The sequence below is a fragment of the Oncorhynchus kisutch genome, linkage group LG12 (assembly GCF_002021735.2).
Source record: "Oncorhynchus kisutch isolate 150728-3 linkage group LG12, Okis_V2, whole genome shotgun sequence".
In the NCBI taxonomy this organism is placed as follows: domain Eukaryota; kingdom Metazoa; phylum Chordata; class Actinopteri; order Salmoniformes; family Salmonidae; genus Oncorhynchus; species Oncorhynchus kisutch.
This window is the reverse complement of record NC_034185.2, coordinates 5,197,570-5,215,938: the sequence shown is the minus strand read 5'-3', so window position 1 is coordinate 5,215,938 and position 18,369 is coordinate 5,197,570. Positions and strand designations below refer to the sequence as shown.

The following is an 18,369-nucleotide window of genomic DNA, read 5'->3' as shown; positions in this document are numbered from 1 at the left end:
CAAAATGTTGTATCAAGACTTCCCAAATGTGTCAAATTTGTTTATTAATAACTTTTCATGTTCAAATTTGTGTACTCTCCACAAACAATAGCGTGGTATTCTTTCACTGCAATATCTACTGTAAATTGGACAGTGCAGTTAGATTAATTTAAGCTTTCTGCCAATATCAGATATGTCTATGTCCTGGGAAATGTTCTTGTTACTTACAACCTCACGGTAATTGCATTAGCCTACATTAGTTCAACCATCCTGTAGAAGGGACACCGATCCCAAAGAAGATGGGTAAGGGAATTGCTCTTACAAGAAAATGTTCAGAGTATGTAACATCTAACACACTGACACACTGTCCAGTTATACGGTCAATCCCTGGTCCTGTCACACTTAGAGTACTGTGCAGTTATATGGTCAATCCCTGGTCCTGTCACACTTAGAGTAATGTCACATTATATGGTCAATCCCTGGTCCTATCAGACTTAGAGTACTATCCAGTTATATGGTCAATCCCTGGTCCTATAATACTTAGAGTACTATCCAGTTATATGGTCAATCCCAAGTCCTATAACACTTAGAGTACTGTCCAGTTATATAGTCAATCCCTGGTCCTATAATACTTAGAGTACTATCCAGTTATATGGTCAATCCCTGGTCCTATAATACTTAGAGTACTGTCCAGTTATATAGTCAATCCCTGGTCCTATAATACTTAGAGTACTATCCAGTTATATGGTCAATCCCTGGTCCTATAATACTTAGAGTACTGTCCAGTTATATAGTCAATCCCTGGTCCTATAATACTTAGAGTACTATCCAGTTATATGGTCAATCCCTGGTCCTATAACACTTAGAGTACTGTCCAGTTATATAGTCAATCCCTGCTCCTATAATACTTAGAGTACTATCCAGTTATATGGTCAATCCCTGGTCCTATAACACTTAGAGTACTGTCCAGTTATATAGTCAATCCCTGGTCCTATAATACTTAGAGTACTGTCTGGTTATATGGTCAATCCCTGGTCCTATAATACTTAGAGTACTATCCAGTTATATAGTCAATCCCTGGTCCTATCACACTTAGAGTACTGTCCAGTTATATAGTCAATCCCTGGTCCTATAACCCTTAGAGTACTGTCCAGTTATATAGTCAATCCCTGGTCCTATAACACTTAGAGTACTGTCCAGTTATATAGTCAATCCCTGGTCCTATAACACTTAGAGTGCTGTCCAGTTATATAGTCAATCCCTGGTCCTATAACACTTAGACTACTGTCACGTTATATGGTCAATCCCTGGTCCTATCACACTTAGAGTACTGTCTGGTTATATAGTCAATCCCTGGTCCTATAACACTTAGAGTACTATCCAGTTATATAGTCAATCCCTGGTCCTATAACACTTAGAGTACTGTCACGTTATATAGTCAATCCCTGGTCCTATAACACTTAGAGTACTGTCCAGTTATATTGTCAATCCCTGGTCCTATAACACTTAGAGTACTGTCCAGTTATATAGTCAATCCCTGGTCCTATAATACTTAGAGTACTATCAAGTTATATGGTCAATCCCTGGTCCTATAATACTTAGAGTACTATCCAGTTATATGGTCAATCCCTGGTCCTGTCACACTTAGAGTAGTGTCCAGTTATATGGTCAATCCCTGGTCCTATCACACTTAGAGTAATGTCTGGTTATATAGTCAATCCCTGGTCCTATCACACTTAGAGTACTGTCACGTTATATGGTCAATCCCTGGTCCTATCACACTTAGAGTACTGTCTGGTTATATAGTCAATCCCTGGTCCTATAACACTTAGAGTGCTGTCCAGTTATATAGTCAATCCCTGGTCCTATAACACTTAGACTACTGTCACGTTATATGGTCAATCCCTGGTCCTATCACACTTAGAGTACTGTCTGGTTATATAGTCAATCCCTGGTCCTATAACACTTAGAGTACTATCCAGTTATATAGTCAATCCCTGGTCCTATAACACTTAGAGTACTGTCACGTTATATAGTCAATCCCTGGTCCTATAACACTTAGAGTACTGTCCAGTTATATTGTCAATCCCTGGTCCTATAACACTTAGAGTACTGTCCAGTTATATAGTCAATCCCTGGTCCTATAATACTTAGAGTACTATCAAGTTATATGGTCAATCCCTGGTCCTATAATACTTAGAGTACTATCCAGTTATATGGTCAATCCCTGGTCCTGTCACACTTAGAGTAGTGTCCAGTTATATGGTCAATCCCTGGTCCTATCACACTTAGAGTAATGTCTGGTTATATAGTCAATCCCTGGTCCTATCACACTTAGAGTACTGTCACGTTATATGGTCAATCCCTGGTCCTATCACACTTAGAGTACTGTCTGGTTATATAGTCAATCCCTGGTCCTATAACACTTAGAGTGCTGTCCAGTTATATAGTCAATCCCTGGTCCTATAACACTTAGACTACTGTCACGTTATATGGTCAATCCCTGGTCCTATCACACTTAGAGTACTGTCTGGTTATATAGTCAATCCCTGGTCCTATAACACTTAGAGTACTATCCAGTTATATAGTCAATCCCTGGTCCTATCACACTTAGAGTACTGTCCAGTTATATAGTCAATCCCTGGTCCTATAATACTTAGAGTACTATCCAGTTATATGGTCAATCCCTGGTCCTATAATACTTAGAGTACTATCCAGTTATATGGTCAATCCCTGGTCCTGTCACACTTAGAGTAGTGTCCGGTTATATGGTCAATCCCTGGTCCTATCACACTTAGAGTACTGTCTGGTTATATAGTCAATCCCTGGTCCTATCACACTTAGAGTACTGTCACGTTATATGGTCAATCCCTGGTCCTATCACACTTAGAGTACTGTCTGGTTATATAGTCAATCCCTGGTCCTATAACACTTAGAGTGCTGTCCAGTTATATAGTCAATCCCTGGTCCTATAACACTTAGACTACTGTCACGTTATATGGTCAATCCCTGGTCCTATCACACTTAGAGTACTGTCTGGTTATATAGTCAATCCCTGGTCCTATAACACTTAGAGTACTATCCAGTTATATAGTCAATCCCTGGTCCTATAACACTTAGAGTACTGTCACGTTATATGGTCAATCCCTGGTCCTATAATACTTAGAGTACTGTCTGGTTATATAGTCAATCCCTGGTCCTATAACACTTAGAGTACTGTCACGTTATATGGTCATCTGCAGCAAAGAAAAAGCTCCAAATGGCTCAAAACAGGGCAGCCAGATTAGCTCTTCATTAGTCTATCCGTATGCGTATTATTCAAATGCATCAGATTCTGTCATGGCTTCACGTTAAACCAAATTACTATCCGGTCTTGTGATTTTCATTAGGAATGTTATATTTAAAATAAAATAAAAAGTATTTTTCAGGCCAGTTAGTACATACCAGCAACACGTATAACCACCAAACCAGACAAACAAATTCAGGGTAGCTAAAACAACTCAATCCAAGGACAAATCACCTTAAATCTACAGTTTTAATTAGAGCCGTAGCTGAATGGCACTCTTTACCAATCCATATCTCTCAGCTGAATGGCACTCTTTACCAATCCATATCTCTCAGCTGAATGGCACTCTTTACCAATCCATATCTCTCAGCTGATTGGAACTCTTTACCAATCCATATTTCTAGCTGAATGGAACTCTTTACCAATCCATATCTCTCAGCTGATTGGAACTCTTTACCAATCCATATTTCTAGCTGAATGGAACTCTTTACCAATCCATATCTCTCAGCTGATTGGAACTCTTTACCAATCCATATCTCTCAGCTGATTGCAACTCTTTACCAATCCATATCTCTCAGCTGATTGCAACTCTTTACCAATCCATATCTCTCAGCTGATTGGAACTCTTTACCAATCCATATCTCTCAGCTGATTGGAACTCTTTACCAATCCATATCTCTCAGCTGATTGGAACTCTTTACCAATCCATATCTCTCAGCTGAATGGAACTCTTTACCAATCCATATCTCTCAGCTGATTGGAACTCTTTACCAATCCATATTTCTAGCTGAATGGAACTCTTTACCAATCCATATCTCTCAGCTGATTGGAACTCTTTACCAATCCATATTTCTAGCTGAATGGAACTCTTTACCAATCCATATCTCTCAGCTGATTGGAACTCTTTACCAATCCATATTTCTAGCTGAATGGAACTCTTTACCAATCCATATCTCTCAGCTGATTGGAACTCTTTACCAATCCATATCTCTCAGCTGATTGGAACTCTTTACCAATCCATATCTCTCAGCTGATTGGAACTCTTTACCAATCCATATCTCTCAGCTGATTGGAACTCTTTACCAATCCATATTTCTAGCTGAATGGAACTCTTTACCAATCCATATCTCTCAGCTGATTGGAACTCTTTACCAATCCATATCTCTCAGCTGATTGGAACTCTTTACCAATCCATATCTCTCAGCTGATTGGAACTCTTTACCAATCCATATCTCTCAGCTGATTGGAACTCTTTACCAATCCATATTTCTAGCTGAATGGAACTCTTTACCAATCCATATCTCTCAGCTGATTGGAACTCTTTACCAATCCATATCTCTCAGCTGATTGGAACTCTTTACCAATCCATATCTCTCAGCTGATTGGAACTCTTTACCAATCCATATCTCTCAGCTGATTGGAACTCTTTACCAATCTATATCTCTCAGCTGATTGGAACTCTTTACCAATCCATATCTCTCAGCTGATTGGAACTCTTTACCAATCCATATCTCTCAGACAAAAACTAAATCCACCTTCAAGAATAAAATAGAAAGAACATCTAATGCGATAGATCATGTTACTGGACAGGAAATAGAAAGAACATCTAATGTGATAGATCATGTTACTGGACAGGAAATAGAAAGAACATATAATGTGATAGACCATATGACTGGACAGGAAATAGACAGAACATCTAATGTGATAGACCATATGACTGGACAGGAAGTAGACAGAACAACTAATGTGATAGACCATATGACTGGACAGGAAGTAGACAGAACAACTAATGTGATAGACCATATGACTGGACAGGAAATAGAAAGAACATCTAATGTGATAGACCATATGACTGGACAGGAAGTAGACAGAACAACTAATGTGATAGACCATATGACTGGACAGGAAATAGAAAGAATCAACTGAATGTTAAATGTGTTTCCTGCCAGGTGTTTTTAATTGGCTGTATTGTCTACTTGTTGAATGTTTGTGAAGTCTTGATTTGTGGTTGTTTGTTAACTTGTTAACTGGTGTTGGACCCCAGGAAGATTAGCTAGCGTTACGGCGTTAGCTAATGGGGATCCTAATAAAAATTACACCTACTGAATGGACTGAAACACCTCAGTCACACACATGCTCTATATACTGAATGTACTGAATCACACATGCTATATACTGAATGTACTGAATCACACATGCTCTATATACTGAATTGACTGAATCAAACATGCTATATATACTGAATGGACTGAATCACACATGCTATATATACTGAATCACACATCTTATATATACTGAATGTACTGAATCACACATGCTATATGTACTGAATGGACTGAATCACACATCTTATATATACTGAATGTACTGAATCACACATGCTATATATACTGAATGTAGTGAATCACACATGCTATATATACTGAATGGACTGAATCACCTGTTTCAGCCAGACGTTGGTGGTCATCATCTGATTCTTCTCGTCCTGCAGAAAGGGAAAGAAAAAAGGTAAACGTAAAACAGAGGAGGCAAAAGACTGAGAATTACAGAGAAATACAGGGGTAGAGGGGAATGCTGTAGGTTTACACCAGGGTAAACAGGAACAGGGTTGGAGAGCCCTGGTATAAACCTACAGGACAGTAGCTCTCCAGGAATAGGGTTGGAGAGCCCTGGTATAAACCTATAGGACAGTAGCTCACCTGGAACAGGGTTGGAGAGCCCTGGTATAAACCTACAGGACAGTATCTCTCCAGGAACAGGGTTGGAGAGCCCTGGTATAAACCTACAGGACAGTATCTCTCCAGGAATAGGGTTGGAGAGCCCTGGTATAAACCTACAGGACAGTAGCTCACCTGGAACAGGGTTGGAGAGCCCTGGTATAAACCTACAGGACAGTATCTCTCCAGGAACAGGGTTGGAGAGCCCTGGTATAAACCTACAGGACAGTAGTTCTCCAGGAACAGGGTTGGAGAGCCCTGGTATAAACCTACAGGACAGTAAGCTCTCCAGGAACAGGGTTGGAGAGCCCTGGTATAAACCTACAGGACAGTATCTCTCCAGGAACAGGGTTGGAGAGCCCTGGTATAAACCTACAGGACAGTAGCTCACCTGGAACAGGGTTGGAGAGCCCTGGTATAAACCTACAGGACAGTATCTCTCCAGGAACAGGGTTGGAGAGCCCTGGTATAAACCTACAGGACAGTAGCTCACCTGGAACAGGGTTGGAGAGCCCTGGTGTAAACCTACAGGACAGTATCTCTCCAGGAACAGGGTTGGAGAGCCCTGGTATAAACCTACAGGACAGTAGCTCTCCAGGAACAGGGTTGGAGAGCCCTGGTGTAAACCTACAGGACAGTAGCTCTCCAGGAACAGGGTTGGAGAGCCCTGGTATAAACCTACAGGACAGTAGCTCTCCAGGAACAGGGTTGGAGAGCCCTGGTATAAACCTATAGGACAGTAGCTCTCCAGGAACAGGGTTGGAGAGCCCTGGTATAAACCTATAGGACAGTAGCTCTCCAGGAACAGGGTTGGAGAGCCCTGGTATAAACCTATAGGACAGTAGCTCTCCAGGAACAGGGTTGGAGAGCCCTGGTATAAACCTACAGGAGAGTATCTCTCCAGGAACAGGGTTGGACAGCCCTGGTATATACCTACAGGAGAGTATCTCTCCAGGAACAGGGTTGGACAGCCCTGGTGTAAACCTACAGGACAGTATCTCTCCAGGAACAGGGTTGGAGAGCCCTGGTATAAACCTACAGGACAGTATCTCTCCAGGAACAGGGTTGGAGAGCCCTGGTATAAACCTACAGGACAGTAGCTCTCCAGGAACAGGGTTGGACAGCCCTGGTATAAACCTACAGGACAGTATCTCTCCAGGTACAGGGTTGGAGAGCCCTGGTATAAACCTACAGGACAGTATCTCTCCAGGAACAGGGTTGGAGAGCCCTGGTATAAACCTACAGGACAGTAGCTCTCCAGGAACAGGGTTGGAGAGCCCTGGTATAAACCTACAGGACAGTATCTCTCCAGGATCAGGGTTGGAGAGCCCTGGTATTAATCTACAGGACAGTATCTCTCCAGGAACAGGGTTGGAGAGCCCTTTCCCTACAGGAAAGTAACAGTAGAGGTTCTCATGACGTTCAAGAAAGAAAGAAAGAGACATAACATAGCCAGCAGCATTTCACTTTAATCTCCTGGTGGATGGGAAGTTGCACTCTCTCTCTCCCTCTGCCCCAAGGGCTGCAGTGTTCACGGAGAAACCGTGATACAATAGGAAAGGTAGTTAAAAGTTGCCCGAAGTGATGAGGTGCAGGAGGTTGTCAAAACATTAGGAACACTACCCTAATATTGAGTAGCACCTCGTTTTGCCCTCAGAAAAGCCTCAATTCACAGGGGCATGGACAACAAGACAACATGTTTCCACACAGATGCTGGTTTGTTTGTTACTCTCTGTTTCTGTTCGTCACTGTTTCCCTGTTTCTTCTCTTACGTTACTGTTTATGTTTGTTTCTGTTTGTTTCTGTTTGTTACTGATTCTGTTTGTTTGTGTTTGTTACTGTTTCTGTTTGTTACTGATTCTGTTTGTTACTGATTCTGTTTGTTTGTGTTTGTTACTGATTCTGTTTATTACTGTTTGTTACTGTTTCTGTTTGTTACTGTTTCTGTTTGTTTCTGTTTGTTTCTGTTTGTTACTGTTTCTGTTTGTTATTGTTTGTTTCTGTTTGTTTCTGTTTGTTTCTGTTTGTTATTGTTTCTGTTTGTTTCTGTTTCTGTTTGTTTCTGTTTGTTTCTGTTTGTTACTGTTTCTGTTTGTTTCTGTTTGTTTCTGTTTCTGTTTGTTTCTGTTTGTTTCTGTTTGTTACTGATTCTGTTTGTTTCTGTTTCTGTTTGTTTCTGTTTGTTACTGATTCTGTTTGTTTGTGTTTGTTTGTGTTTGTTACTGATTCTGTTTGTTTCTGTTTCTGTTTGTTACTGATTCTGTTTGTTACTGTTTCTGCTTGTTTCTGTTTGTTACTGTTTCTGTTTGTTTCTGTTTGTTACTGATTCTGTTTGTTTCTGTTTGTTTGTGTTTGTTACTGATTCTGTTTGTTTCTGTTTCTGTTTGTTTCTGTTTGTTTGTGTTTGTTACTGATTCTGTTTGTTTCTGTTTGTTACTGTTTCTGTTTGTTTCTGTTTGTTTCTGTTTCTGTTTGTTTCTGTTTGTTTGTGTTTGTTACTGTTTCTGTTTGTTTCTGTTTGTTTCTGATTCTGTTTGTGTTTGTTTCTGTTTCTGTTTGTTTCTGATTCTGTTTGTTTCTGTTTGTTTCTGTTTCTGTTTCTGTTTGTTTCTGTTTCTGTTTGTTTCTGTTTGTTTCTGTTTCTGTTTGTTTCTGTTTCTGTTTGTTACTGTTTGTTTCTGTTTGTTTCTGTATCTGTTTCTGTTTGTTACTGTTTGTTTCTGTTTCTCTGTTTCTGTTTGTTTCTGTTTCTGTTTGTTTCTGTTTCTCTGTTTCTGTTTGTTTCTGTTTCTGTTTCTGTTTGTTTCTGTTTCTGTTTGTTACTGTTTCTGTTTGTTTCTGTTTCTCTGTTTCTGTTTGTTACTGTTTCTGTTTGTTTCTGTTTCTCTGTTTCTGTTTGTTTCTGTTTCTGTTTCTGTTTGTTTCTGTTTCTGTTTGTTTCTGTTTCTGTTTGTTTCTGTTTCTCTGTTTCTGTTTGTTTCTGTTTCTGTTTCTGTTTGTTTCTGTTTCTGTTTGTTACTGTTTCTTTCTGTTTCTCTGTTTCTGTTTGTTTCTGTTTGTTACTGTTTCTTTCTGTTTCTCTGTTTCTGTTTGTTTCTGTTTGTTACTGTTTCTGTTTCTGTTTGTTATTGTTTCTCTGTTTCTGTTTGTTACTGTTTCTGTTTGTTACTGTTTCTGTTTGTTACTGTTTGTTTCTGTTTCTGTTTCTGTTTCTGTTTGTTTCTGTTTCTGTTTCTGTTTGTTTCTGTTTCTGTTTCTGTTTCTGTTTGTTTCTGTTTCTGTTTCTGTTTGTTTCTGTTTCTGTTTGTTTCTGTTTCTGTTTCTCTGTTTCTGTTTGTTTCTGTTTCTTTCTGTTTTTCTGTTTCTGTTTGTTTCTGTTTCTGTTTGTTTCTGTTTCTGTTTCTCTGTTTCTGTTTGTTTCTGTTTCTTTCTGTTTTTCTGTTTCTGTTTGTTTCTGTTTGTTACTGTTTCTGTTTCTGTTTCTGTTTGTTACTGTTTCTGTTTCTGTTTCTGTTTCTCTGTTTCTGTTTGTTTCTGTTTCTGTTTCTGTTTGTTACTGTTTCTCTGTTTCTGTTTGTTTCTGTTTGTTTCTGTTTGTTTCTGTTTCTGTTTCTGTTTCTGTTTCTGTTTGTTACTGTTTGTTTCTGTTTCTGTTTGTTTCTGTTTGTTTCTGTTTGTTTCTGTTTGTTTCTGTTTCTGTTTCTGTTTCTGTTTGTTTCTGTTTCTGTTTGTTTCTGTTTCTGTTTGTTACTGTTTGTTTCTGTTTCTGTTTCTGTTTCTGTTTCTGTTTCTGTTTCTGTTTGTTTCTGTTTCTGTTTGTTTCTGTTTGTTTCTGTTTGTTACTGTTTGTTTGTGTTTGTGTTTGTGTTTGTGTTTCTGTTTCTGTTTGTTACTGTTTGTTTCTGTTTGTTACTGTTTGTTTCTGTTTCTGTTTCTGTTTCTGTTTCTGTTTCTGTTTCTGTTTGTTTCTGTTTCTGTTTGTTTCTGTTTGTTACTGTTTGTTTCTGTTTGTTACTGTTTGTTTCTGTTTCTGTTTCTGTTTCTCTTTGTTTCTGTTTGTTTGTTTCTGTTTGTTTCTGTTTGTTACTGTTTCTGTTTGTTACTGTTTCTTTCTGTTTCTCTGTTTCTGTTTGTTTCTGTTTCTGTTTGTTACTGTTTCTGTTTGTTACTGTTTCTGTTTGTTACTGTTTCTTTCTGTTTCTCTGTTTCTGTTTGTTTCTGTTTCTGTTTGTTACTGTTTCTGTTTGTTACTGTTTCTGTTTCTTTCTGTTTCTCTGTTTCTGTTTGTTTCTGTTTCTGTTTGTTACTGTTTCTGTTTGTTTCTGTTTCTGTTTGTTTCTGTTTGTTACTGTTTCTGTTTCTGTTTGTTACTGTTTGTTTCTGTTTCTGTTTCTGTTTCTGTTTGTTTCTGTTTGTTACTGTTTCTGTTTCTGTTTGTTACTGTCTGTTTCTGTTTGTTTCTGTTTCTGTTTCTCTGTTTCTGTTTGTTACTGTTTCTCTGTTTCTGTTTGTTACTGTTTCTCTGTTTCTGTTTGTTTCTGTTTGTTTCTGTTTGTTTCTGTTTCTGTTTGTTTCTGTTTGTTTGTTTCTGTTTGTTTCTGTTTGTTTCTGTTTCTGTTTCTGTTTCTGTTTGTTAATGTTTCTGTTTGTTTCTGTTTCTGTTTCTGTTTCTGTTTGTTTCTGTTTCTGTTTGTTTCTGTTTGTTTCTGTTTGTTTCTGTTTGTTTCTGTTTGTTTCTGTTTCTGTTTGTTACTGTTTCTTTCTGTTTCTCTGTTTCTGTTTCTGTTTCTGTTTGTTAATGTTTCTGTTTGTTTCTGTTTGTTTCTGTTTCTGTTTGTTTCTGTTTCTCTGTTTCTGTTTGTTTCTGTTTCTGTTTGTTACTGTTTCTGTTTGTTTCTGTTTCTGTTTGTTTCTGTTTCTGTTTGTTACTGTTTCTGTTTCTGTTTGTTACTGTTTGTTTCTGTTTCTGTTTCTGTTTCTGTTTGTTTCTGTTTCTGTTTCTGTTTGTTTCTGTTTCTGTTTCTCTGTTTCTGTTTGTTACTGTTTGTTTCTGTTTGTTACTGTTTCTCTGTTTCTGTTTGTTTCTGTTTGTTTCTGTTGGTTTCTGTTTGTTACTGTTTGTTTCTGTTTCTGTTTCTGTTTGTTTCTGTTTCTGTTTCTGTTTCTGTTTCTGTTTGTTTCTGTTTCTGTTTGTTTCTGTTTCTCTGTTTCTGTTTCTGTTTCTGTTTCTGTTTGTTTCTGTTTCTGTTTCTGTTTGTTTCTGTTTCTGTTTGTTTCTGTTTCTGTTTGTTACTGTTTGTTTCTGTTTGTTTCTGTTTGTTACTGTTTGTTTCTGTTTGTTACTGTTTCCCTGTTTCTGTTTGTTACTGTTTCTCTGTCTCTTTCTTCCTCTGTCCACAGGTCCTGTCAGTCGCTACTCACCACATCAATGAGCTGTGCTATGGAGAGTCCGAACTTGACGATGACCACATCTGAGATGTTGGGTACGGGCCTGGACCACTTGTTGTACCCGATGAAGAGCTTCTTGAAGAGCTCGTCCTCCGCATGTGAGTGGGTCTTCTCATGACAGAAAACTAACAGGGAGGGGTCAGAGAGTTCTTTATAGCAAACCATTTCTCAGGTACAATTATGCACAGATGTATTGTGCTTTAAAGAGTTTTTTCCCAGTGTATTCTTTCTATTTCTAATCAATAACGTATACAGCTAAAATAACTATTTCATACCGCCAGATTTGTAATATGGCTACTCTTATTTCAAATCCTACAAGTTGAAGGACAATACAATTTAACAAATACAGCAAATATATGACGGGTATGGATCAGAAAATTTGTGATATGAGATTTTTTTTAAACCTTTGTCTGTAAAAAAATGAGAGAGAGAAAGAGAGAAATCTCCCCACTTGTAGGCCTTCCTCATTTATGAATCCATTGTCCCCTCTTTTGACTTGACTGTAGTTGTTGGTACAGCTGTATGGTTGTGAGACCTTCCGTTAATCAAATGAACTCTGACACAGATTTGAACGAGCTGACAGACTGACATTGAAAACAAACTTTATTAATCGCTGTCCTTTTATTGTGAGGAACTGCAGATTTATCAGAAGAAGAAAAAAATTATTCAGTTTTGTCCTCTGTTAAAAGTGAGTAACGCCACACACGCACACATAGTGTACGGGGTGCGTAACTGGTGGAAGGGAAGTCAAACGCAGGAGAGCAGAACTTGGTGAATAGCCAAATTTAATATATAAAACTAACGGCATATAAAAGAACAAACACGTGGGTACAAAACCCGTAGCGCACCAGTCACACATGGCACGTGGGTACAAAACCCGTAGCGCACCAGTCACACATGGCACGTGGGTACAAAACCCGTAGCGCACCAGTCACACATGGCACGTGGGTACAAAACCCGTAGCTCACCAGTCACACATAGTGTACGGGTACAAAACCCGTAGCTCACCAGTCACACATAGTGTACGGGTACAAAACCCGTAGCGCACCAGTCACACATAGTGTACGGGTACAAAACCCGTAGCGCACCAGTCACACATGGCACGTGGGTACAAAACCCGTAGCTCACCAGTCACACATGGCACGTGGGTACAAAACCCGTAGCGCACCAGTCACACATGGCACGTGGGTACAAAACCCGTAGCGCACCAGTCACACATAGTGTACGGGTACAAAACCCGTAGCTCACCAGTCACACATAGTGTACGGGTACAAAACCCGTAGCGCACCAGTCACACATGGCACGTGGGTACAAAACCCGTAGCGCACCAGTCACACATGGCACGTGGGTACAAAACCCGTAGCTCACCAGTCACACATAGTGTACGGGTACAAAACCCGTAGCTCACCAGTCACACATGGCACGTGGGGACAAAACCCGTAGCTCACCAGTCACACATGGCACGTGGGTACAAAACCCGTAGCGCACCAGTCACACATGGCACGTGGGTACAAAACCCGTAGCTCACCAGTCACACATAGTGTACGGGTACAAAACCCGTAGCTCACCAGTCACACATAGTGTACGGGTACAAAACCCGTAGCGCACCAGTCACACATAGTGTACGGGTACAAAACCCGTAGCTCACCAGTCACACATGGCACGTGGGGACAAAACCCGTAGCTCACCAGTCACACATGGCACATGGGGACAAAACCCGTAGCTCACCAGTCACACATGGCACATGGGGACAAAACCCGTAGCACACCAGTCACACATGGCACGTGGGGACAAAACCCGTAGCTCACCAGTCACACATGGCACGTGGGTACAAAACCCGTAGCTCACCAGTCACACATGGCACATGGGGACAAAACCCGTAGCTCACCAGTCACACATGGCACGTGGGGACAAAACCCGTAGCTCACCAGTCACACATGGCACAAGAACGTACAAATAAACAATTCCCGACAAGGACATGGGGGGGAAACAGAGGGAACATATACAACATGTAATTAGGGAATTGAAACCAGGTGTGTGTGAAAACAAGACAAAACAAATGGAACATGAAAAATGGATCGGCGATGGCTAGTAGACCGGTGACGTCGACCAAGGAGAGGAACTGACTTCGGCAGAAGTCGTGACACATAGACACACTTTGCAGATGCTGTTGCTACTCTGTTTATTATGATATAGCCTGATTGACTAGTCACTGGGCGCGTTTGAGTGGATCACTTTTGTCAAGTCGGAGACCATCGTTGTTGCATTATGGTTATAGAAATTGTCCGACTTGCGACTACTTGTCGATTGCATGAACTTTAAATAATAAAGTGATCAAAAGGCCATGCAGGTGTTGATGAAGTCTCCTTCAGGTCTCTCTGCAGTAGATACTCACCCACTGTACCATGCCGTCCTCAGTTGCATTGTGGGAGGAACTATGTATCAACCAATCGTTAGGGTGTTTTTGTTTGACCCACGCAAACGTGGCCAAAGAAGTGACTGAAACAGGAAGCGACTTTGCTGTGAGTTATGATCAGAGCCTTTCTGTTGGAAAACCACTACAGGGTCCTACTTTTGGCTATTGCAAGATGCAACTCCCCGAGTTCCGTCTACAGTCGGCTTAGTTAGGATTACCACTCGAACACACCCTCTGATTGACATTCTTGTTGTACCAAATGGATGGATGGATCTCTCTCTCTCTCTCTCTCTGTGTGTGTGTACGTAATCATTCAATTACACATAAATTGACCTACTCCCCAATGGCACCCTATTCCCAGTATAGAGCTATTATCCACAGGGCTCTGGTCAAAACTAGTGCACTACATAGGGAATAGTGCTCTGGTCTAAAGTAGTGCACTATATAGGGAATAGGGCTCTGGTCTAAAGTAGTGCACTATGTAGAGAATAGGGCTCTGGTCTAAAGTAGTGCACTATATAGGGAATAGGGCTCTGGTCTAAAGTAGTGCACTATATAGGGAATAGGGCTCTGGTTTAAAGTAGTGCACTATATAGGGAATAGGGCTCAGGTCTAAAGTAGTGCACTACATAGGGAATAGGGCTCTGGTCTAAAGTAGTGCACTACATAGGGAATAGGGCTCTGGTCTAAAGTAGTGCACTACATAGGGAATAGGGTTCCATTTGTGTCTGAGCTATGAGTTAATCCATCCGTCTCAGTCAGAAGGGGTTGTGGGGCCAACCTCATACACTAAGCTGCCAGCAAGCTGTCATTCAGGATGACACAGACTCTAAAACATAAACCATTTAATGCTCTCTATTCAACTCAATGTGAATTCAGTGAATATGAACAAATATCTTCCTGAACTGACATGGCCTTATGGCATAACACCTGACTGAGTTTACTGAGTGACACCCCCGAGCTGAGCTGGACATACACTATTTAGTGCACTACCTACACTGAGTGGACAAAGCATTAAGAACACCTGCTCGTTCCATGACATAGACCGACCAGGTGAATCCAGGTGAAAGATATGATCCCCTTCAAATAATGTAGCGAAATGCTTGTCTTCCTAGCTCCAACAGTGCAGTAGTATCTAACTAAATGCTTGTGTTCCTAGCTCCAACAGTGCAGTAGTATGTAACTAAATGCTTGTCTTCCTAGCTCCAACAGTTTTTTAAAATTTTTACCTTTATTTAACTAGGCAAGTCAGTTAAGAACAAATTCTTATTTTCAATAACAGCCTAGGACAGATTTGTACCTTGTCAGCTCGGGGGTTTGAACTTGCAACCTTCCGGTTACTAGTCCAACGCTCTAACCACTAGGCTACCCTGCCGCCCCAGTGCAGTGCAGTAGTATCTAACTAAATGCTTGTCTTCCTAGCTCCAACAGTGCAGTAATATCTAACAATTAACAACAACACACACACACATGCATCTAAAAGAAAAGGAATGAAATTAAGAAATACATTTTAGGACGAAAGCTATGATCCCTTATCAATGTCACCTTGGTGTTAAATCAACTTCAATCAGTGTAGATGGAGGGGAGGAGACGGGTTAAAGAAGGATTTTTAAGGTTTGAGACAACTGAGACATGGGATTGTGTACGTGTGCCATTCAGAGGGTGAATGGGCAAGACAAAAGATTTAAGTGCCTTTTAACATGGTATGGTAGTAGGTGACAGGCGCACCGGTTTGTGCCAAGAACTGCAACGCTGCTGGGTATTTCATGTGCAACAGTTTCCTGTGCTCATCCAGAATGGTCCACAATCATTGGAGTCATTAAGTGGTCAGCTTCCCTGTGGAATGCTTTGTAGAGCCCCGACGAACTGAGGCTGTTCTGAGCGCAAAAAGTGTGTGTGGGGGGGTTAACTCAATATTAAATCAAATCAAATGTTATTGGTCACATGCACCAAATACAACAGTTGTAGACTGAACAGTGAAATGCTTACTTACAAGCACATTCCCAACAGTTCAGCATTAAAAAGTAAGACAAATGAAACTGAGTTCAATATCCAAGGAGTACCAGTACTGAGTTCAATATCCAAGGAGTACCAGGACTGAGTCAATATCCAAGGAGTACCAGGACTGAGTCAATATCCAAGGAGTACCAGGACTGAGTCAATATCCAAGGAGTACCAGTACTGAGTTCAATATCCAAGGAGTACCAGGACTGAGTTCAATATCCAAGGAGTACCAGGACTGAGTCAATATCCAAGGAGTACCAGGACTGAGTCAATATACAAGGAGTACCAGGACTGAGTTCAATATCCAAGGAGTACCAGGACTGAGTTCAATATCCAAGGAGTACCAGGACTGAGTCAATATCCAAGGAGTACCAGGACTGAGTCAATATACAAGGAGTACCAGGACTGAGTTCAATATCCAAGGAGTACCAGGACTGAGTCAATATCCAAGGAGTACCAGGACTGAGTCAATATCCAAGGAGTACCAGTACTGAGTCAATATCCAAGGAGTACCAGGACTGAGTCAATATCCAAGGAGTACCAGGACTGAGTCAATATCCAAGGAGTACCAGGACTGAGTCAATATCCAAGGAGTACCAGTACTGAGTTAATATCCAAGGAGTACCAGAACTGAGTCAATATACAAGGAGTACCAGGACTGAGTCAATATCCAAGGAGTACCAGGACTGAGTCAATATCCAAGGAGTACCAGGACTGAGTCAATATCCAAGGGGTATGAGGCAGTTGATGTAATACAGTACGTAGATGTGGGTGAAGGTGACTAGGCAATTAGGAAATACATTTGGAAAGTATTCAGACCTCTTGACTTTTTCCCCATTTTGTTACATTACAGCCTTATTCTGAAATTGATTAAAACCTTTTTTTCCTCATCAATCTACACACAATACCCCATAATGGCAAAGCAAAAAGATTATTATTTTATTTTCTAATTGAAAATTTATAAAACAAAAAAACTGAAATGACATTTAAATACTGTAAGTTTTCAGACCCTTTACTCATTACTTTGTTGAAGCACTTTTGGCAGCGATTACAGCCTCGAGTATTCATCGGTATGACGCTACTAGCTTGACACATCTGTATTTGGGGAGTTTCTCCCATTCTTCTCTGCAGATCCTCTCAAGCTCTGTCAGGCTCTGTCATAGCTGCACAGCTATTTGCAGGTCTCTCCAGAGATGTCAGATCGGGTTCAAGACCGGGCTCTGGCTGGGCCACTCAAGGACATTCAGAGACTTGTCCCGAAGCCACTCATGTATTGTCTTGGCTATGTACTTAGGGTCGTTGTCCTGTTGGAAGGTGAACCTTCGCCCCAGTCTGAGGGCCAGGGCTCGCTGTAGCAGGTTTTCATCAAAGATCTCTCTGTACTTTGTTTAGTAAATCTTTTGCTCGATCCTGACTAGTCTCCCAGTCCCTGCCGCTGAAGAACATATCCACAGCATGATGCTGCCATCACCATTCGTCACTGTAGGGATGGTGCCAGGTTTCCTCCAGTCATGACGCTTGGTATTCAGGCCAAAGAGTTCAATCTTGGTTTCATCAGAACAGAGAATCTTGTTTCTCATGATCTGAGAGTCTATTAGGTGCCTTTTGGCATACTCCAAGCGGGCTGTCATGTGCCTTTTATTAAGAAGTGGCTTCCATCTGGCCACTCTACCATAAAGGTCTGATTGGTGGAGTGCTGCAGAGATGGTTGTCCTTCTGGAAGGTTCTCCCATATCCACAGAGGAACTCTGGAACTCTGTCAGAGTGACCATCAGGTTCTTGTTCACCTCCCTGACCAAGGCTCTTCTCCCCTGATTATTCCGTTTTTCTATAAATGCTATAAAAATGCTATACAAATGTTTTGGTACCCTTCCCCAGATCTCTGCCGTGACACAATCCTGTCTCGGAGCTCTATGGACAATTCCTTCAACCTCATGGCTTGGTTTTTGCTCTGACATGCACTGTCAACTGTGGGACCTTATAGATATATAATCATATGTATAGACAGCCTTTCCAAATAATTTCCAATCAATTGAATTTACCACAGATGGATTCCAATCAAGTTGTAGAAACATCTCAAGGATGATCAATGGAAACAGAATTCACTTGAGTTTAATTTCTCATAGCAAAGGGTCTGAATACTTTATGAGGTATTTCAGTTTTTTAAACTTGTTTTCCCTTTTTCATTATGTATTGTGTGTAGATTGTTACATATTAAATGTATAAAAAAAAATCTCAAACAGAGAAAAAGAGTGAAGGAGTCTGAATACTTGCTAATGCACTGTTTAATACAAATGGAGTAGCAGCAGCATTATTAAAGTGTGTGTGTGTGAGTGTGTGTGTGTGTGTGTGTGTGTGTGTGTGTGTGTGTGTGTGTGTGTGTGTGTGTGTGTGTGTGTGTGTGTGTGAGTGTGTGTGTGTGTGTGTGTGTGTGTGTGTGTGTGTGTGTGTGTGTGTGTGTGTGTGTGTGTGTGTGTGTGTGTGTGCGGCGTCAATGTGTGTATGTGTGAGTGTGTGTG

The 18,369-nt window shown here is 40.6% G+C and overlaps 1 protein-coding gene across 1 annotated transcript in view; it reads right to left on the bottom strand.

Moving 5' to 3' along the window:
• The window catches only part of LOC109879500 (neuronal acetylcholine receptor subunit alpha-2-like), a 42,379-nt gene extending 30,733 nt beyond the window's left edge, over positions 1 to 11,646 (bottom strand). Inside the window, exons 1-2 of the mRNA XM_031836760.1 lie at positions 11,404 to 11,646; positions 5,706 to 5,750 (exon numbers count right to left, since the gene is read on the bottom strand). Of these exons, the coding sequence (XP_031692620.1) occupies positions 5,706 to 5,750; positions 11,404 to 11,595 (237 nt within the window). The 5' untranslated portion in view covers positions 11,596 to 11,646. The remainder of the gene's footprint in view (positions 1 to 5,705; positions 5,751 to 11,403) is intronic.
• Between the last annotated feature and the right edge of the window lie 6,723 nt (positions 11,647 to 18,369).